General features: G+C 41.3%; 1 protein-coding gene across 1 annotated transcript in view; it reads left to right on the top strand.

The window, feature by feature from the left end:
- LOC149467792 (periodic tryptophan protein 1 homolog) overlaps positions 1 to 22,572 on the top strand; it is an 88,132-nt gene extending 65,560 nt beyond the window's left edge. Inside the window, exons 12-15 of the mRNA XM_089671213.1 lie at positions 8,728 to 8,818; positions 20,115 to 20,236; positions 21,472 to 21,577; positions 22,222 to 22,572. Of these exons, the coding sequence (XP_089527339.1) occupies positions 8,728 to 8,818; positions 20,115 to 20,236; positions 21,472 to 21,577; positions 22,222 to 22,334 (432 nt within the window). The 3' untranslated portion in view covers positions 22,335 to 22,572. The remainder of the gene's footprint in view (positions 1 to 8,727; positions 8,819 to 20,114; positions 20,237 to 21,471; positions 21,578 to 22,221) is intronic.
- The last annotated feature ends 348 nt before the right edge of the window (positions 22,573 to 22,920 follow it).

A 22,920-nucleotide genomic window follows, 5' to 3' on the forward strand; every position in this document is an offset into this window, starting at 1 on the left:
TTTTATTATCATACTACACTAAGATGGCGCTGCTTTTTATCTCTTATGGTAAAATTTGTATCAGATTTTAGAGGGTAGGTTTAAAACATTAGGCCCATTGTTCTACTATTTTGAGCCTGCTGTCACAAGAAATGTCCGTACAGAATGGTGTGTATTACTTTAGAAAACCAATAAAATTCTCACTATTTTCTTGCATGCGCTGATAATGTGAAGGACCTTTTTTCCCAAGCACTTTCAGTCAGAAAGTCCTCTGTGGCCTACTGATATTTCCTGTATAAAATGGAGCAGCAAGAGGTGAATTATACCAATCTGCTGTGCTGAATTTACCTCCGAAATCGGCACGAGAGATCAAAAAACAGCGTCTCGCGCTCTTCTTTATTCGCTGCAAATGAAATCCCTCCCTCATAAATAAAGCAGACACTTTTACTGTCAGGCTGCCTGTAATGCTTCCCATGAAAAATGGCTCGCCCACCACACCGGTGTTTGCTTTTAGAACTGAACAAAATGTCTCCGCAGTGTATTCCTAATCATATTTCTTTGTTATATCGCAATTGTCAGTATTTTCTCCTGATCTATCTCTCTGGCTGAAGGTAAAATATGACCCTGAAGGACATGATAGAGAAGCATTATGTATGTTTTCACGGCTCTGCTTTTCAATTGAAACCGAGATTGCTCCATATTGAGATGTACTTCAGAAGTTATGGCTCCCCGTGTCAGCCGCTCAGCTGCTTTCATTGTCTGTGCACCAGGGGGGCCCTGTTCCTTCCAAGGCTGTGACTGAGCCGGGCCTACTATTTAGCTGCCCTTACTCTCATGTCAAAGAGAACATTGGACAGGTAGTGTTTTTATTTTGCAGAATTTAACCACATCGGTAGCAGCCTGTATATACCCCTTTATTATAAGGTCAGTTCTCAGCACTGTGATAGTTTGACTGACAATTCCTCTTCATGCAACACTGTACCCAAGTGAATTTTAGATCCTTTTCATAAAACAAATTTAACTTTTATTTGGTGGTATTTAATAATTATTGGGGTTTTTTTTTGTATGTTTGTTTGTTCTTTTTGACATAAAGGAAAATAGAACAAAAGTTTGGAAAACAGTTTACTTTCTAGTATAAATAACAAAAATGCCAGGACAGTACAAAAACCCTTAAAATGTCCCCTTTTTGGAAAACAAGGTGATCTAATTTTTGCCACAGTTTTTTTGAAATGAAGAAACATACTGGTATTGAAGTGGTTAAACTAAACCTGTCAATTAGTCAATTGAAACTGAGCATAGGGTCCCCAGTGCATCTGTCTATGCACTCTTGCCTACTGGGAGCCCGCATCTCGGGAATACAGACTGGGGCTATGAGGCTAATCCATACCATCTGTGTTTCTGTCCTGTGGGCCATTGTCCTGCATTGGAGATCGCCTACGGTACCATTGGCCTCAGTTTTGCAAAGAGTCGATGCAGGGATGCTCATGGAGAGAATTCGTTATACGTTACTGGATAGGATGCAGTTATTTGACAAAAATTGGGAAGTTTGGAAAACTCAGACATCTGAATAATGAATAGTCATGATTCAATTGATAGTGTTTTTCTGTTGGTAGCATTATTGCTCTGCCTACCCTCCTACCTATCTTGCTTATACACTTAATTTGTATGCCTTACATGATTGTACCCTTTTGAAATGTATATTACAGATGTGCCTTGTTTCTGTTTTATATTCTACTTGATGCTGTAATGTTTTTTTTGCAGCCTATTTCATAAAAAATAATAAAATCGTTTGTAAACAAAAAAAGAAACTGAGCATACGGTGAACAGAGCAGATGTAAAGATAGCTTAAAGTGAAACTAAAGGCAAATAAATTAAGAGCAGGCAGGCACTTTATTGCAGAATAAACATACAATGCGCAATAAAATAGACCTACATACCTGCTCTTAGTCTTCTACAGAATGTATACAGAGCTGCACATGCTGAGATGACTCCTGCATGTGGACGGGAGTGACAGCATCCCACGCTGGCTGATCAGGATGGCTGATGACCGTCACCTAGAAAAAGCAGAGAATATGATGGCGGCGCAGGACCCCGTGGATGTTGGTCTGTTGTAGTAGAGGTGAGTATCTTTGCCTTTCATTCCTCTATAACCTGTTCCCTCCGGCTTTATGCATATATGCGGCCGCTGAGCAGGTGGGATTTAACGCCAAGTGTCCCTGGGGAGCGGTTTTCTGTGCTCAGAGCGTGGTCATTGTGCGCACTCAGCGTTGCGTTGTGGAAAGCTCTGGCTCTGCCCCTTCCTCCACATGAGCCTCCCTATTGGTAAGTGAGTTTGGCCATTACATTACAGTGGACCTGTGCTTTATATGTAAACCCATTCGCTAAAATTTCATAAGCTTTAATGTAATTTAAAAACTAATTTTCAATATTTTAAGTCTGCAGCTTTCATTAAAATGTGGCATGGTGATCATGCTATAAATGTCCTCCTTCGGCCACTTCCTGTTCTAGGGTGACAATGCTCTGTCCCAGTTTTTCAATAATTACGTATGTGTGGCTAATGTCTTATCTCAGCATTTGTTAATCACTTGCTGGCCCACCGTAGTACATTTACTGAGGCAGATTGGCTTGTAAAGGCACTATTGTACCTGCATGTTGCATCTTTCTATTAGGTCCGCATGTGCATGCTGGGACCCCCTGATCAGCTGAGCGAATGACAAAAGAGAGCCCTCTGTTGGTGAACAATACAGGGCTCTCTTCAGACAACAGTAATGTAAAAAAGCACACATTACACTCTCTAAATATTGTTAGGCACACATTTAACCCCTTGATCGCCCTAGATGTGTACCCCTTCCCAGCCAGTGACATTAGTACAGTGACACTGTATATTATTAGCACTGATCACTTTATTGGTGTCACTGGAGATGGCAGTTAGTTGGCTCTCCCCCAGTGTCAGTTAGTGTCAGATTGCCCTTCGCATTATCGAAGTCTCATTATCTATACCATAGTTTGTAGACGCTATAACTTTCACACATACCAATCAATATACACTTTTTTTGCTAATTTTATTGGGTTTTCGGGTTTTTTGTTACCAAAGACATGTAGCAGAATACATTTTGGCCTAAATTTATTTTTTTTTATTGGATATGTTTTATAGCAGAAAGTAAAAAATACTGTTTTTTTTTTTTTCTTTCAAAATTTTCGGTCTTTTTTCGTTTATGCAATAAATAATAAAAAAAAACCCAGTGGTGATCAAATACCACCAAAAGAAAGCTCTATTTGTGTGAAAATGATATAAATGTGTGCCTAACATTTTGTTTGCGTACAGCCTTGCATAACCGTGCAACCACCAATTAAAGTAGCACAGTGCCAAAAAGCAAAATATGGTCTGGTCATGAAGGAAGTAAAATCTTCTGGAAACTCACCACAGTGGCATGGATGTGCTTTCATGCCCTGGTGTGGTCAGTTTAAAATAGGAAATCAGGGGGACTGGCAGGAGGCTGGATCACCAGGGATTTCACACAAAGGAAGCAATACAAAAATATACTTTCATACAAGTACATGGCACAGCAGGCACATATCAGGAATGTGAAATAATGAGGTAACATACGCTTTTTAACCCCTTAATCCTGGCTGAGGACAGAAGTCACCCAGTAGCTCAGTTCTACACACTGGCATTAACTTTTTCTTTTTAAACTTCAGCAGTACTCAAGGCAGAGGTAGATTGCGAGATTTTCGCACAGGATTTTTTTGCTTACATTCTGAAACAGTGTTGATGTAAGTTACAGTAGTAAAATTATGATTAAAAGAAAGTATAATGTAGTTTCAGGTTTCTTCATAATCCTTTTTATGCCTTTGATCCAATAATGGCCGGCTGTAGACACCGCACAGCACTGGCAGGGCAGGAGACATGATTTCTCTGTTCTGCGGTTAAGTAACACTTACAGGTGTTCTCCCTTCCTCACCCTTTGATTGGATAGTGAAGGTGAAGCAGAAGACTGATGAGCTCATCTCTGCACTGCTCTCTCCTACTATCAGCATAGTCAATGTAAGTGCAAGTACTGCAGCACAACTGGTTTTACTCTTTGTACTGCTTCTTCCTCTGACACTCCTGCCCTGCTGTACAGGGACTACAAGAGGCTGATACAAAGTCAAATTTGCTGATTACATATAAAAAAAGGCATGTACTGGTGTATGAGACAATACATAGCTGAATTAACATCTGGATTGCCGTGAATTCAGTTTTAAAATGAGCCAGTGATTGTAGATTGGGAGCCACATTGCTGACCTTCTGTCATTCTGACTTCATAACTCAGTGACTTTGAAACAAGTATGCAGACCCAGAGTTTATAGTTTTCTCGGACTTCAGGGACTTCATGCTTGTTCCAGGTCTGTGAAGCCCAGGACCAGTTTGCTTATTCAGGACATGCTTTGTTCCATTTTACATCAAAGCTTTCTGCAGCAGCACTGTGTTATTTAGACATTTTTACATAAGCCAAGCTTCAGTAAAGTTTTTTTTCTTCTTTTTTTTTTTTTTAATCTCTGTTGTTTTAATTATTTACAGCCAAGTTGGTTGTTGTGCGTGTAAAGCACAGATTGCGCACTCTGCACTGTAAACAGTTTTCAGACAAAGCTCCGCAGAGATTGAGGTCTTGTGTGCCCGAGGCACAGAGTGATAGAGTGCTTTGCCTTAGATCATAATCAGTTGCCATAGGAGGCCGGCGATGTAACTGTGCTGTGGATTTTGCAGTATAGTAACTGCCATGACCAACTGTGTAATTGTACCTGTTTTTTTTTTTTCATTAATAAATGATTTGGTAAAATTAAAGAGCCTTTACTTTATCAAACCAGCTTTACCTTTATCATGCTGTCTTCCTGTAACATTTTCACTGTGCAATTTTTCACCTTCTCTGTTATATTAAATTACCTTTCTCTTCGCCTTGTTTTATGATTTTTTTTTTAACCTCTTTATTCTTGCTCTGATTTGCTTATAATTATTTTACTTATTGTGTGTGTTTTTGTAAGGCAAAACAAAGAAGCTGCCAGAATTACTAAGAGCAAAATAAAAAATTACATACATTATGCAATCTGCCACTGGCATTAGCAAAACAATAACTTTTATTTTTTACCTTTAGATCTAGCTGTTATTTTTCAACTTCCTTTAACAGACCAAGCTGTCCAGCAGAGGTGGCAAGTAGAGGGCTGAGACAAACCATTTACCACTAACAAGGTTGTTTACAATGATCAGCGTTTATTTAAAATGTTTATCCCAAAAGGAAAACAAAAGCTGTTTACTGTAAGGCTAAACTTGCGGTTGGGGGAGTGGCAAAAATGTGCGGTTAAGCCATGTTTCTGCCACCCTCCCCCCAAGCTGCAATTGGCAGCTGACGGGGATGTTTAAATGCCATGGCCACAATACTTTGCAGCAATGTTCACCAAACATGCAGCAATTAATGGGCTTCCTACTCATTTAAGTAAATGGGAAAATGCCACGGCGAAACTAAAGTTAAAATGGGCAGTGATGAGGCATTGCATCGCTTCCTCACCGCCTGTCAGTAGCCTCTGAAGTGCGATCCGATCAAATAAGTCTATATAAGGTAACTTTAGGGGTGTACTTACTTTTTCCATGTGACAGATCTTTGTTAATTTAGATCATAAAATTACTACATTATGTCAATTTTGTTCAAAAAACATCACCTTTTATCTGTAGGCACAATTTGTATCAAGGACTAGTGGTTGACTGTTGAAATATGTTGAGAGAGCCAACAATTTCTATGCGGTGTGCTTGTTTTTCACATGAACGTATATGTATGTGCATGGATGTGTATATGTGTTACTATCAGAATCATACAAATTCTAAGGCCAGTTTTGGCCTACCAATGTCCATGTAGGAAATGAAGCTCCTACATGGAGGACTGCATACAAACTTCATGCAGACATTGTTATTGGTGTACCAGAGTGGCAGAGTTGCACTCAGTCACCAAGGAGTTAGTATCTCATTAGCCTGTAGGTACTTATTGATTGTAAAGCCAAATGTTTCACAGCCTTTTCAGAATAGCTTTTTGTACTTCATTGAGCTCTACTTTGACCACATGATCTATTGAATAACACAGGGCTTCTAGGTAATGGCTGAACTGTACTTGCTGAACTATTAAACAAAATGCCTTAGACTGTCAAAGTGATGATCATTCGGTTTACTTTGTGCTCTGGGTGTAGCTTTTTAGCCGAGTTGCCTGTGTGACCCCAGGCATATTACCGAAAAAAATCAATGGCAAAGTACAGTGCAGTGTGAGGGCGGACATCATAGCTATGTGTTCTGGGTTGGATTGGGTTTATATAATATTCTATTCATATCCCTTACATATTCACATTGCCAGCCAGGCTTTGCTATAGCACTCCGAGGCCCTGGTTCCCAGCTATAGTGGTAGGTGTGTCCTGTGGGAGGGGGGGGGGGTACTTCCAATTGGTGCAAAGGGCACTGTGGACATTTATTATAAAGGTTTGGTATTTTAGCAAGTATATCAAATAATTAGCGAGCAGTATATTGATTTATTTTATTTAAAAGCATACACATGATTTTAAATAAATTAAAATGCTCTGGTAAACATGCAGGGGAAAGAAATTGGTATACTTTAATGAACCCCCAGCCCCCCAGCAGCAAATATTTCTGTAAGTGCATCTGTCACCTAAATACAGCTGTATGCAGTATGTACAAACAACGTTGGCTGAGGTCGGAATAACCGTGTTCTGTAGCCACACTTCACTGTTCAGTTTTTACTGCTTACAGCCTTTTAAAACTCTGCAAGGAGCTAGCCATCTTGTTTACAGAGCAGTAAGGCTATGTTCACACTAGCTTTGTTAGCAGGTGTTAGGGAAGTGTTTTTTAAAGCTCCTCAAATGCCTATGAAAATTTAACACATGGCAGCACACACTGAAGCATTAGCGTCGTGGCGAAATTGACGCCTCATGTGGAGTCAGGAGGAGTTGAAGCCTCCCATTCTAGTTTATGGTGACGCTTCTCAAACACCTGGCAGGCGTTTGCAGGACATTTGAGGATCGGTAATACCATTAAGCTTCATTATAGGCGTTTGTGGTGCGGTTTTAATGCTTATCAAATGCCTCAAAAATGCGCATAGGGCCTTTGGGGAGCATTAAATATGCTTCCCAAAGGCCTGTCTAATGCCTATCAAATGCTATATGGGCGTTTGGTAAGCGTTAGAAATTAGTTAAGTGAGAACAAGCCCTAAGAGGCAAAAAAAAGAAAAAGACGTGCATTACATCTTTGCAAAAACGCCCATTTCCCCAATGTTCTCCAAAGACCCTTGCATAGCTGCTGATCTACCAGAAATGCACTCCAATACTGTCTTGTTGCTGACTCAGATCACAAGCAGTGGTGTCAGCCCTGCCCAGTTGCCTTTTCCCAAATTAAAAAATCCCTCCTCTGCTAATTTCCAGAACATAGAGCGGTTGTGTTCTTCAGTCCAAGATAGGTTCTAGTCCAGGGTTACAGGGCTATCATCAGCCAGGGTGGTTCGTCACCAGAGTTCGATTCCCCAGCACTGTCCTGCTTACTAAGGGAAGCTGGCTGAGAAGGGTTCCCACTGCGCATGCGCGAGCCACACTGCACTTTGTGAATAGTCCCGCAGTCCTCAAAAATCTGTGATGTGTCCCAGAATGCTGCAAGCAAAGGCGGGGAGAGAGGGGGATGGATGAACTTCCGCTCGGATTTCCTACGCAATCTGTGCAGAAGTGGGAGCAGGTACTTATCAAAGCCAAGTCCCGGTCATCCTTGGCCCCCCCCCCCCAAAAAAAAGTTTCCAAAAGTGGGAGAGGAAGGAGGAGACGGAAAAGTGGTGCTTCTCCTTTTGGTTGAAGTTCTGCTTTAAATTGGTCCTCTGCCTTATTGAAGCTTTAACCAAATCCTTATTGCACCTCTTGATGAAAAAAAAATAATGAATGGGCTGCTGTGCCTGTGCAAAAACACATAGACGTGAACCTAGTCATAGCATTCACCTTCCTGTTGCGTGTTGGTGTGCAGAGAGATAAGCAGGTACACATTTGTTTATAGATAAGTGTTAGTACAAAAAATAATAATTTAATTAGAACCCCAAGTCGTCAAAAATAAAATGAATACAGTCAATATGTTACAAAAAAGACTGGAATTTTAGTAAATTCTAAAACAAATAATAGATATCTCTAAGTATTTTTAATTGTTTTCTTTCATATAGCAACTGGTACAATTTTCTGTAGCGCTTCCCAGAAAATCAAATTTGCTTTCCTTCACATTTTGCGCTACTCCATGCAGCCGTTGGGAGCTAAAGGACAACCCCGTGTAATCTGAGCTGCCAGAGTTGTAGCTTGTACAAGGCTTTGGGCTCAACATGTGACAACGCTGGCTGGCTGGCTTGGTGCTTTCACATGTCTGAATTACATCCTCCTACATATCTGGAAGTATTGGATATTTCATTTGGCTCCTGAGGCTAAACAAAGTGGAGGAAGAACAAAGAAAGGGTGAATATTTGCTGCTGGGAATGGAAGGATGAAAGCAGACTTGTTGCTTTGCTCTTAAACAGCTTTGTGTTCCGCCTGTAGATAACGGTAATACATTGGTACCTGCTGTATAAATCTTGAGTTTGTGGCAGATTTCTGTTTGTTGGTTTAAGCACTGTTCCTTGTTAAATCTTTTTAGTTGGAATGAAATCCTGCAGTCTCTTGTAACTTAATAGGTTTTCTGTTTCATATCTTTGTTAGGCCAGCACAGAAGACGGCTTTGTGTACTGTTTAGACGCACGGTCAGACAAGCCACTATTCACATTAAAGGCGCACGATGGAGAAGTATCTGGTATGTACTTTCTTTTACACTTTTGTTTGAAGAGCTTTTTTTTTTTTTTTTCTTAAGTGGAACTAATCCTACCAATTTAACTGTTGATAATGATAACTTTCAGAGTTGCTTGTGTTCCTTAACGAACTGTCAAGCGGTCAAGCAGTTGGTGTCATAACTGATCACAAGCACTGCACCATGGCAACTGCAAGCCAAGCAGATGCTAAGATGGCAACGTCCTTGTCTGTAAAAGATAGGAGGGTTTAATTCTGCTTTAAATCTGAACTAAACCAACTGATTCAAATGATTTTTTCCCCAAACAATTACATTTAATGCATACCTCTGGTTTTAACTGTCACAGTTGATTGTGTGCTTATGTTGGCAGTCAACTGAACTTTCATGTCCTCAATTGGCTGTTCTAGCTGATCACAGGTGCAGCACCATGGCAATTGCAGATCTAAATATTGGCTATGATGGCACCACCTTCAACTATAAAGGACGGAAGGATTTGGTTCCAATTTAAAGTGGATCTAAAGTTCCACTGTTACTCACTGCAAGCAGGCAGGCTCTTTAGTGCCAAGAGACATGCACTGTCTCTTCTGCAATAGGATGCACCTACCTGCCTGCTCTCAGTATTCCCCAGCATATAAACTGAGTTGTGCATGCACAGCTCAGCTTACAGTGATGGCCCGATACCTATGTGCCAGGATGACTCTGTAGGAGTGATGTCATCCCCAGTGCACAGAAAAAGATCCTGGCATGAGCAAGGGATGGGGACAATTGGAGGAATGGTGAGTATAGATCCCTTTTGTTCCTCTTTAAGTTGAAACATAGTATAGGTCCAAACTTGGGTACTGTCAGAACCTGGAGAGAAGCTGTCACCCCTGTTCACTATTGCCCAATCAAGTCTGGTCAGTGCATTCCCCATAAGCCCATCTTAGGTCAATGATGAACATCCCCGTTCCTTTGTGTATGCGCAGCTGCGGTTGGAGGAATGCCCTGACCACAGTTGATTAGCTGGCAGTGGGCGGGAATGGTGGCATCCTTTTGAGTTGGGTCAAACCCATTCTGATCCCTACTGTAGGGCCTCAGTCCATTTTTATGAATTAGGTAATGTTTAGATCCTCTGTCAGATTTTCATTGCTGTTTTGTCCCCACTGGAAAAATTTCTCTTGACTTCCTGTACACTTGCCAGTGAGAAGAAGTGTCTCCTGATAAAAGACCTAAACCTTCTCCACTCCCCGAAACTAGACAAAATCTTTCGGCTGTAATGCCACTTTTATAGTTTATTTCCATCTTAGAGAGTTGTCACCAGAACAGTTGTGCATATTGGATGATTTATTGTCTATTCATTGTTCTCGTAAAAATGCTAAAACTGTAATTCCCATTACTTTTCTGTCTCTCTGACAACCGTCACCAAGATAAATAGGGTGATTCTACCTAGTAGGGATAGACCACAAAAAAACTTGACAGGCATATTGTGGTCCTGGAAGCCAGTTCTATTAATCTGTAAATTTTACAAACAACGGCAGGTCTCTATCACATAAAGACGATTAAACAACTCGTATCTTGATAAAAAATTTATTTTGAGAATGGGTGTCATATATTTAGTATGTGAAATTGTTATACTAATGTTGTATAAAAGGTGTTAACTGCTTCCTGTCCTTAGGATGTATTTGTACATCCTCAGAGCAATGATAACTTGGTCATGGTTGCTGCTGCAGCCATGATTCAGATGTAATTTTGTTCAGCCAGTGGTTCTGTACAAAGTGATTGAGTGGCTATACAGCTGCCTGTTCACTTTTACAGGCGATAGAAAGGGTTCCCCCTCCTGCTGCTTTTACTAGGGTCTTCTGCCCCACCAGGGTGCCAGTTACTGATGCAACCAGTCCCATCCGAAGCCCTAGACAGAGTGAGAGGAACTTCCATTGTTCCTCCCCCTCTGGACAACAGAAACTGGAAGCAATGAGGATTGTATCACTTCTGGTTTCAGTTTGTTGTTTACAAGCTGTTAGCAGCCTGTAAAGAAACCGGTTAAACCAATCTCAGTTTGATGTGCTACTTTGGAGGGCAGAGGAGAGATCTGGGGTCTCTTAGATCCTGTCATTGCTTATTAGAATCTGGAAGCAGGGGGCTTATCGGAATCTGGATCTCGCCTGGATCCAAGTCCTTTATTAAAAGAAGAAAAATAAAAGAGAGTCCCCTGAAGTAGATCCAATGTCAGCCATGCTGGCCGCCACTGCCCAGAAAAAAAAACTAAACAAAAGCTCCGCTCCCGGTGCTGGCTCGCGCCGTCTGACTGCTACGCTGGCTTGACAGTTCTTAAATATGTAAGCGGCGAGGCCATCATTTATGTGCCCCCGTGTGACATCATTGACCCAGCATGCCCTGGTTGATGATGTCACACATGGCCGGGGTCACATGGGTGATGTCACCGGGTGGCCCCACCCCTTACATATTTAAGAACTGTTTTTTTTTTTACTTTTATCGGGCTGTGGTGGTGGGCATCATGATTGATGTTGGATCTACTTCGGGGAACATTCTTTTATTTTCCTTCTTTTAGTAAAGGACTGTCTCCTGTCTTTTTTTCACACTACACTTTTTTTGTGAATGAGTAGCGGTACCATGTACCCCATACTCATTCACATGGGAGGGGGATCTGGGGGCCCCCTTGCTAAAGGGGGCTTTCAGATTCCGATAAGCCCCCTTCCCGCAGACCACCACAGGGGGGAAGGGAACCCCTCTCCCCAAAGCACCCCCGCCATGTTCAGGGCATGTGGCCTGTGATGGTTCAGGAGGGGGTGGGGGCCTCGTTTGTTCCTCCCCTTTCCTGACCTGCCGGGCTACATACAATCTGTTGACATCCGTTTTTTGGCCTTTCCGGGTATTTTTGCGGAAAAAATATAGGGTTTTCTTCTGTTCAAAAGAACGATGTTAATGGATGCAGACATTAACAGATGTAAAAAGATGTTCATCCGTTTTCACCCGCAAGTCCATAGAAATACATGGGGGTCCGTTTTTCATCCATAAACGGACAGATGAAAAACGGACATATGGAACGCCCGTGTTAAAGGACCCTAACAGTGATGAATAGTACTAACAATCATAAACATCTCATAAACACAAAGGCCATAAAGTACACTCAGTGGTGTCTATAAGTGAAACTGTGAGTATCCTCTTCTTTCCAATATTTGGTGCACCACCACCACACCAGGTGAAAGAGCTGCTCACCTCAAAGATGAATAATATACGCTCATCTGGATATTCTCAGCCTCTTCCAATTCAGATCAAAGTCTTCCTGCTAACTTCTCTCGCCCTCCTTTTGCTCAGACATCCAGCAGGGATGGTCTCATGTAACAAAAAGGCCAACACATAATTTTCTCCGTATAACACTTTATGCTTTCCCCCACTAAAATCACACTTACAGAAATAAAAACAAAAATCAGTCCACATCCAGCTCACCGCTCCGCTAGCGAGATGGTGGCGGCATGACTTCACAGGCTCGGCTGCTCTCTTCTAGGCACGTTGCGCCCCCTCTCAGGGCTTCCTCAGTAGGCCCTATGTGAAAGCATTTTTACATTGACAAGTTCTCTATTAGAACCCTGATGTCTCCCATGCACTCCAGTACAGCTAATGGAACACAGATCATGCTTCATTAGCTGCTTGTTTGGCCAACTCTGGCGAGGAATGACAGTTCTGAACCAGAAAGTGATGTACCACACATTGCTTTCTGGTCCATTGATAAGAGGGAAACTCAGCAAGTGTATATTCTCTAAGATACCTCCGTTCTACTCAACAACACAGGCCATTTTCGTCCTGAGCTTGCAGGTGGATCTGCGAAGCCACGGAAACATGGGGGGCAGGTGTGCAATCTATTCCACTGCCTGTGGAAGTGAATGAGTAGTGTTACAGCCACCCCAAATCGCATACAGGAGAAAGCCGACAGTTGGCTTGTAACACATGCATTGCATGTATAAAATCTGCTACAATTTAAGCCTTATGTTGGTGGCAGTGAAAGGGTTAAAGCTGAACTCTGGGTGCAAGTAGCCACAAAGGATTTAAATCCACTTGTGTGCTAAGTGCATTTGCAAAGCCAGTTATTACCCTTTAAAAGTGTCGGAAACATCACCACAGTACTGTACATGTAATAAAGACTAGTCACTGCTGCTCTGTCTGCTTCTGCAGAGTGACTGATCTCTGCCCCCTCTCCTTCAGCTTTTTGCAGGCAGCCTGTAGTGTTTGGAGCTGCTGAGTCCCTCCTACAGCTTTTGCTGTCTGCGCAGTGATGTCAATGCTACTTTTACAAGGGTTATATCTGGGTTTGTAAAGGAGTTTGGGGCAGAGAAAATGGAGTTATATCATTTGTGATTAAATGAAAGTTTTTATGCCTGAAGCTCAGCTTTAAAGAATTGTGCTGAGCTCCTCTCTATAAAATACATTTTATAAAACATCAGTATGTTGTCACTTTACCCATCTGGATGGTGCTCTCACCTCTTCAGCACAGCCCGCGCCACGGTCATTCAATGTGACACCGGCCCAAATACACCACGGATCATTTGTGCCTCTGCTTGCATCCACTACGGTATTGATTTTCCTTGCTTGCTCCGGTGTTGCAGGGTATAAAGATCTCGCTGAGCTCAGACTTTCACTTACTCCACTACAATAACTTTGATTCCTGGCAGTAGTTAAAGGTTGCTTTCCAGATTTAGCACTTGCTATTGTAGCACAGCTAATCAGTCTTTGTTTCATTCACTTAGGCCACAGAAATACAGTTGTGTTCAAAATAATAGCAGTGTGTTGAAAAAAGTGAATAAAGCTCAAAATCCTTCTAATAGCTTTTATTTCCATACACACAAATGCATTGGGAACACTACACATTCTATTCCAAATCAAAACATGAAAAAAAATATATCAAATTTGTGTTGTTCTTCTAAAAAAAATTGAAGAAAAGTGAATATTAGACTGTTCAAAAAAAATAGCAGTGTTTGTATTCTTTACAAACTCAAATATTCACTATATAAACTGAAAAATGTTTGAAGATTTTGCTTTCCTTTGAATTACTTAATGAATATTTAGTTGTATAAGCACTGTTTCTGAGAACTGCTGTACATCTGTGTTGCATGGAGTCAACCAACTTCTGGCACCTGTGAACAGGTATTCCAGCCCAGGATGATTGGACTACATTCCACAGTTCTTCTCTATTTCTTGGTTTTGTCTCAGAAACTGCATTTTTGATGTCACCCCACAAGTTTTCTATTGGATTAAGATCCGGGGATTGGGCTGGCCACTCCATAACGTCAATCTTGTTGGTCTGGAACCAAGATGTTGCACGTTTACTGGTGTGTTTGGGGTCGTTGTCTTGTTGGAACACCCATTTCAAGGGCATTTCCTCTTCAGCATAAGGCAGCATGACCTCTTCAAGTATTCTGATGTATTCAAACTGATCCATGATCCCTGGTATGCGATAAATAGGCCCAACACCGTAGTATGAGAAACATCCCCATATCATGATGCTTGCGCAACCATGCTTCACTGTCTTCAGTGTACTGTGGCTTGAATTCAGTGTTTGGGGGTCGTCTGACAAACTGTCTCCGGCCACTAGACCCAAAAAGAACAATCTTACTTTCATCAGTCCACAAAATGTTGCGCCATTTCTCTTTAGGCCGGTCAGTGTGCTCTTTGGCAAATTGTACCTCTTCAGCATGTCTTTTTTTCAACAGTGAGACTTTGCGGGGGCTTCTTGCAGATAGCTTGGCTTCACATAGGCATCTTCTAATTGTAACCGTACTCACAGGTAACTTTACACCTTCTCTGATCTTCCTGGAGCTGATTGTTGGCTGAGTCCTTGCCATTTTGGCTATTCTTCTATCCATTCGAATGGTAGTTTTTCGCTTTCTTCCACGTCTTTCAGGTTTTGGTTGCCATTTTAAAGCATTTGCAATCATTTTAGCTGAGCAGCCTATCATTTTCTGCACTTCTTTATGTTTTCCCCTCTCCAATCAACTTTTTAATGAAGGTACGCTGTTCTTCTGAACAATGTCTGGAACGACCCATTTTCCTCAGAATTGCAGAGAGAAATGCACTGTAACCAGCATGCACAGCATTTGCTGCCTTCCTTCCTTAAATAAGGGCAATAATTGCCACCTGTTTTTCAACGAATGAATGACCTCACTAATAGAACTCCACACTGCTATTATTTTGAACATGCCCCTTTCAATTAGTGATTCAATTACACAGAATCAGCAGCATGCATGTCATGACTGTTGGGTCTGTTGGATTTCTATTACTCTACTACAACTGCTAGTAAATTATTTGCCATGTAGAAATATCATTTCTACCAAAAACAGTGATTGATCAGGTTAGTGATGTCTGACTGCTATTATTTTGAACACAACTGTACTTCTGTTTTGGCTTTGTAAGTGCACCTGTTACCTCAATACCGCTGTAAATCTGAGCACACCACGTGGGCCTGGATCTCATTTACTGTATACTTCAGCCATGCTTTGCTGTTTTTTTTTTTTTTTGTTTTTTTTTACTGGTTTTGGCCTTTTGAAACTCCACAAGGAGTTGGCCATCTTTTCAGAAGTTTTAATTGGGCCATGTGCATAAAAGTTTAGCCAATCCCCATTGAACCTCTTCATAATGAAATGGGTCCTATTAACACCTATGCATTTTTCAACAAATTAAAGCCAAATTCCAGACAGTTATACAACACATAAATGAAAGACGTTTTGTATTCTTTAAAGTGGTAGTAAACTGTATTTTTATTTTACCCTACAGGTAAGCTTATAATAAAGCTTACCTGCAGGTTAAATGAATATCTTCTAAACGTGCACTGCTTAGGAGACATTCTATGAAGCAGCAGCCGGTGACATCACTGGTGCATGCGTTCTGAAGAAGCTGCATACCAGTGCTGTTACTTCAGAGCTCTGCTGCGACAGTGACTCCCATGCACATGCGTGGGAATGACGTCGTCAAGACTTGGCCATTCTCCTAGATTGTAAGCTCGAAAGAGCAGGGCCCTCGAACCCCTCCTGTAGTGTATTGTTACTGTCTTGTCTCATGTTCTGTCCCCCTTGCTACTGTACAGCACTGAGCATTCCCTTTGGCGCTATATAAATACTGTATAATAATAATAATTCAAGCAGCCATAGGCTGCAAACCTGGAAGGTAGACGGGGTGTAGCAGCAACAACGCAGTGCTGAACGGCTTCGTTAGTATGCGATGCATACTAGCACATTATGCCTTTATCTTGCAGGGGTTTTTTTCACCTTTACTACTGCTTTAATGCATCATTAAATATTTATGTAATTATATACACAATATTGCCAAAAGTATTGGGACACCTGTCCAAATCATTGGATTCAGGTGTTCCAATCACCTCTATGGCCACAGTTGTATAAAATCAAGCACTTAGGCATGCAGACTGCTTCTACAAACATTTGTGAAAGAATGGGTCGCTCTCAGGAGCTCAGTGACTCCAAGCGTGGTACCGTGATAGGTTGCCACCTGTGCAATAAGTGCATCTGTGATATTTCCTTGCTACTAAATATTCCACGCTCAACTATTAGTGGTATGATAACAAAGTGGAAGCAACTGGGAACAACAGCAACTCAGCCACCAAGTGGTAGGCCACATAAAATAAAAGAGTGGAGTCAGCGCATGCTGAAGCGCACAGTGCACAGAAGTTGCCAATTGTCTGCAGAGTCAATAGCTAAAGGCTTCTAAACTTCATCTGTCCTTTAGATTAGCACAACAACAGTGTGTAGAGAGCTTCATGAAATGGGTTTCCATGGCTGAGCAGCTGCATCTAAGCCTTACATCACCAACTGCAATGCATTGAATGCAATGGTGTAAAGCACGCCGCCACTCCAGAGACGTGTTCTCTGGAGTGATGAATCACGCTTCGCTGTCTGGCAATCCGATGGACGTGTCTGGCTTTGGCAGTTGCTAGGAGAACGATATTTGCCTGACTGCATTGTGCCAAGTGTAAAATTTGGAGGAGGGGGGATTATGGTGTGGGGTTGTTTTTCAGGGGTGGGGCTTGGCCCTTAGTTTCAGTGAAGGGAAATCTTAAGGTGTCAGCATACCAAGACATTTTGGACAATTTCATGCCTCCAACTTTGTGGGAACAGTTTTAGGATGGCCCCTTCCTGTTCCAACATGACTGTGCACCAGTGCACAAAGCAAGGTCCATAAAGACATGCATGAGTGAGTTTGGGGTGGAGGAACTTGACTGGCCTGCACAGAGTCCTGACCTCAACATGGTAGAACACCTTTGGGATGAATTGGAGTTGAGACTGCGAGCCAGGCCTTCTCGTCCGACGTCAGTGCCTGACCACACAAATACACTTCTGGAAGAATGGTCAAACATTCCCATAGACACACTCCTAAACCTTATGGACATCCTTCCCAGAAGAGTTGAAGCTGTTATAGCTGCAAATGGTGGGCCAACTCAGTATTGAACCCAACGGACTAAGACTGGGATGCCATTAAAGTTCAGGTGCATGTAAAGGAAGGAGTCCCAATACTTTGGGCAAAATAGTGTATGTGTGTTTTTTCTTTTATTCAAGAAGTGTAAGTACCTGAATTCGACTTATTACCCTCTTCCTTGGGGGCCCCCAAGTGATTCCCCTGATTGCAGGAATTTCCTCTCACTTCCTGTTTTGGATATGGGACAGGTAGTAAAGATAAATCTCCCCAATGGGACATGGATCACAAAAAAGAAAATCTGATGGGTTAGTACCATCCCTTACTCTGTCCAAAATGAAAAAAAAGTTTTGCCTTATAGTTCTACTGTAACCGCTTGACGCCGACGTCACACAAATATGTGGCCTCACAGAACTGGGCTTTTTTCCGTGGGGCCACATATTTGCGTACCTGTGTTTGTGCTGGGAGTGCACTGCACAGCAAGCTCCCAGCACACAGACACTGAGAGTCCCGAGTCCCATTCTAACATTCAGGATGCAGGACTCCCGATTCCAGGTTACATGATCGCTGTGATAACCTCTTATTGGTGATCACAGTGATCAGTCACTGTACAGCCCGGCCCCTTGTCTTTTTTCTCTTTCTCTGAATGGAGAAAAAGAGAGATACATTACATCTCTCTAACTCCTAGCATAGAGGGGAAAAAAATATTTGTTAAAAAAAAAAAAAAAGAAAGAAAAGATAAATATTTAAAAAATAAAGAAAAAATACCTAAATCAAGGTTTGATCTAGTTCAGTGCCAGGGTAAGTGTTTGGGTCAAGGTTAACAGGTCAGGGTCAAAGGTAATTTTTTTTCTTTTAATTGGTATTGGTGTTAGTGTCAGTGTGTTTTAGGTAAAAAAAAAACAAAAAAAAAAACAAAATGCGCACTATTGTTTCTGGGCAGTACTACGGGTACAAACAACAAATAACATACACATATATGGTATTGCTGCGATCGTCAAGAGCTGGAAAATGTATTTTGGGTTTTTCTTTAGTAGGTTATGGTAGTAACAAGAAACACACAGCTAAATTTCAATAAATTATTTTTTTTTTACTATTCTGGGCCAGTATTCCTTTGATAATAAACACATCAGGAGATATCCATTACCATTTACCACCAAATGAAAGCCCAATTTGTCCTGAATAAAAACGCGGTATAATTCACCTGGATGTACAAAGTAGTTGTGACGATATGGACAATTTTACTAACACATTACAACGTTGTAAATTTGTGCTTAGGCATTAAGGTTTGTTTTATCCTTTAGGCGTGAAGGGGTTAAGCATTAATTTTCAGTATTGACTCACACAAACCTCTAATCTTCCCAAGGGGATAGAGTCATCACAGTCAGGGAGCAATTATTAAAATAAATATCATTAGAGCTTTTTAGAAGCAAACAAAAAAGTAATGTGAGTGAAACAGCAAAGAGTATAAAGGGGAAGTAGAGAAATTGTTCAAATTAAGGAAAATCTAGGCAGAGCTGTAAATAAGCATTGGTAAGCAGCACAGCAGGAAAAAGAGATATCAGACAAATAAGAAGCGGTGAGGTACTGAGCAGAGTTTTATAAAGGAACCTTGTTAAAATTGTAAGGTGTAAAAAGACTATTTTGCCTGGTAGGAGGCACCATTGCTTTTGTATTGCTCATACTGTGTTGCCATTACTTTGGCATGTTTCACATTGGGGGTGGTTAACTAATCTGGTGCAGCTCTGCATAGAAACCAATCAACTTCCAGGTTTTATTATCAAGGCTTAATTGAACAAGCTGAAGTTAGAAACTGATTGGCTACCACGCACAGATGCACCAGATTCTGAGTGCTCCAGTTTAAGTAAATCTCTCCCTGTGTCGTTGTCTAAACACTTGGTCCATAGACCACAGGACTTTAAGTGCCGGTTCACATGTATGCAGATTGATGCGGTTTGAACCGCGGTGAATATGTGGTGAAATAACATTGCTTCCTATGGTGCTTGTTCACATATGTTTGGTGCACCGGTGGTGCAGATTCAGTGCGGTTTGAAAAAGAGTCCTGTATGATTTCTGAGAAGTACGGTCCGGTTCAGGTGCGGATTACAGGCTATTGACTTCTGTGGGAACCGTTTCTAAACCACATGTGTGAACAGCACAAAATCCTGAGCTAATCCTATCCTGAACTTGATCTAAACCTGACATGAACCGCTGAACAACTACTGTATCAATTATATGTGAAACCTGAGCTTCAATCCGCATTACACATGTGAGAATCCACTCTAAGGCTGAACTTTAGCTACATTCGGGAAGATATTTAAAAAAAAAAACCCCATGAATGCAGTTATGTGTTTATTAAAAAGAATTATTGAAGTGGCATTGTCTTCGCCAAGAAAATCTTAACAGCCGGTCACTGTTAAAGTGCATCCCTCTTTGGTTGTCCATAAAGATTCCTCCATCCACACAAGTCAGATGGATAAATCCCCCGTCAGGATATTGTATTCTGACAGTAGGACTGCTGCCAAAATATCATCGGTTGCAGCCACTGTTGGATAGAAGTTTTCCAACTTGTCTATTCAACAGAAGTCAATCAGGGATAGCCACACACAAGCTGAAATTTGAGCAGTCCCTGCTAAACCCATCAAATTTGGACCTGTCTGTGGCCAGCTTATAACAGGTTTATACAAAGAGGCAGAGAAAGGCTATTATCACTTTTCAAATATTTAGTTTTCTCATGTTTCGAGGGGGGAACACTATTTTACAGATGATTTGCAGTTGCGACAAGTGTACATATGCTTGTATTGCCAAACTGTATTAACTTACATACATTAAAACATATTGTGCCTTGATCAGAACGTTTTTTTTTTTCTTTTTGTTGTTTATCAAGGTCTGGAATTAAGCAGTCAAGTTAAGGGGTGCCTAGTAACCTCCTCTGCAGACAGACATGTGAAGATATGGGATGTTTTGCTGGACAAACCAAGCTTAGTTCATTCCAGGAATATGAAAATGGTAAGTGATAGGCTGAACTGGTACAGCTATGCATCCGCCTCCTGGTGACATTTTTCTGGTCCTTTTACTCCTGGCTTTCTGTGTGCAAATGACAACACGATGTCTGCAGTGGGTGTGTTAGTGAATTCAGTTCTACTTCAAGCAGATGAGCTGTTAGTTGGTTTGCTCAGCAGCTAAAATAGTTTATATTCTAATAACAGCGTCCAGTATTGGAACAAAAATTTGAGCTACTTGGAATATCTACATGGCAAGAGCCTTCAAGATCTATAGTGTGGTCAGGAGCTAGGGACACTGGTGTAGCCATTGAGTGATGGCATTGTCCTTGTTATAATGCTTGTTCTTATTTAAAGAGACTTTGACCCATTCAGGCCCATTCCCTGATCCACTTATACTCACCTATGCCTGACTCCACCATTAAATTGCAGCATCAGAGCCACCACAAAATACCTGATGCTTCTGTGTATAGGGTAGCATGTTGTGTTTTTCTACCTTGCAGTGAGTTAGTGGGTGGGCTAATAAGATTCTCAATGTCTGAAATGGGCAAAATGACAAGATCTCAAGTTCAACCACCTGATCCTATCGGGGTTTACCAAAACTGGTGCCCCCCAATTCACTATCAGGTGGGCTGCCATCCAGGCATCTTCCAGATCTGTTGATTCCGAAGCAGTCTCAGTCTCTTTTGACACTATATACCCACCTGTGGTGATGGAGACTTCAGAGTACCAACAACAAGTGAAGCTTTAAAGTGGTGGTAAACTTCAGACATGAACAAAACACATATTTATATAGTGTTTACTTGCCTCTTTCTAAAGCATGAGTCTGAGTTTTTTCTGCTGTCTTGTTCCTCTGCTGTCAGCATGAGTCACTTTTGGCAAGTTTTCTAGACACCAAGAGAAACAGGGCGACAGGAGAGGGAGCTCCAGCACACAGCTTGTGATTGACAGCCTCAACTCTAGGTGTGTCCCTTCCCTCCAATCAGCTTGCAGGGTTCATTTACAGTGTGTAACTACACCTCCCCGCCCCCTGCTTTGTGAGTCTGTTAAAAAAAAATTTTCATCTCTGAGTTTTCACGGATGTTCAGGACAAAATACTGGAAATTAACAGGTACAACTTATGTAGGAGGATTTAAGTTCTTTGTCTCATTAGAGGCCAGTCACTTCACTGGGTATATTGTATGTATAGGTTTACAACCACTTTAAGAGTTTGTTCTAAAGTTACCCTTTCTTCTTCATTAGGGTGTATTATTCTGCACGGCCTGCTGCCCTGACCTTCCCTTTCACTATGCTTTTGGAGGCCAGAAGGATGGGCTGAGAGTGTGGGACATTAGCAGTATTGCTGCCGGTGAGTACACAACCTAATAACTGTTTCCAAAGTGCAATTTTATTTCAAAGAAAGTCCCCATTTAGTCATTTTCAAATGTTCCTACTTTTGCTGAAATTGAGTGTCATAGGTTGTGATGTAAAACACAGTGTGAATATCGCTGTCCACTGGACACCGCAGTATATTAATAAGTAAATTATAAAATGCAGCCATTGGTGTGGAATCTGCAGTATCCCATGCAGTGTTTTCTGCATAATGACTTTTACAGGCCAAGTTACCCAGTTTTCCTCCTGGCATTTTTCTTTTTTAACTGTCAAGAAAATAAATGGGGCTTTGCTTGTTTCAAAATTCAAAGCAAATGAAGCGCTGCACACTTTTGTGAATGGGCTGCCTTAACACAGCATATCTTCATGCACACTTACACGTTGCATTCATGCAGTTTAATTAGATAGGGTTTTTACTACGTAGGTTTGATAGGTCTAATAGATCTAAAGAAGGCTGAATAGAGATTGCACTTTCAGATTATTTACTATTTGAATGATTTCAAGGTAATAAATCAGACAAGCATAAAAAGGAACATGCAATTTATTTTTATCACAAAAAGAATTACAAACTCTATACTAAATAAAACTATGTATAAATTGGTGTATATTTTTCTGGTTTAGTGAAAGAAGCATTTGCAAGCAGAGAGCGACTGATGGTGACCAATATATCCAGCTCTTCATCCACCACAGCGGCAGAGACCAGTCCATCGGCAGCAGAATCCATGGAGTCTTAGAGACTTACATTCTCCTCCAACTTTTTTTTTTAGTCATTTATGCCATACAGCAAGCTCTTCATTCAACATCTTGGAAGCAATATATATAAACATTTTATGACAATGTCAGATCCTCTTATGTAAGGCTATTTGGGACGGTATTAGAAATCAGCAATGCGTGACTTGTCATTCTCATTTACTTAAGGATTGACTGATTTGAAGACAATTATGACATTAAAAAGCAGAGGATTCCCTTGTATATGTGATCATTTATGTTATATTAGTCAGATTTACAAACTATGCAATGTGATGAATCAATGTACAATTATGTTTGTGTGCAGTGATGTAAAGGTTTTTTATCACACTGCCTAAAGAAAACCTTTCCTAGAAGAAATGTGGAATCTGCCATTGCTAAACAACTTCTGAAAACTGGCATTTCCTGGCTATTATAATAACCTACCGGTAGTGTTGGGGCAATGTCATTCAGTGCCCAGGGCAAAGATGCCAAGCTGCACTCCTGCCCATAACCATTCATGATCTGCAAGCTTGTGGGATCCTAGCAGTCACTCGCTTTTCAAAATCACTACTCCTATCAGCCTTTAACAGA

The sequence above is a fragment of the Staurois parvus genome, unplaced genomic scaffold (assembly GCF_062004578.1).
Source record: "Staurois parvus isolate SC_StPar_1 unplaced genomic scaffold, SC_StPar_1.0 ptg000101l, whole genome shotgun sequence".
NCBI lineage: Eukaryota > Metazoa > Chordata > Amphibia > Anura > Ranidae > Staurois > Staurois parvus.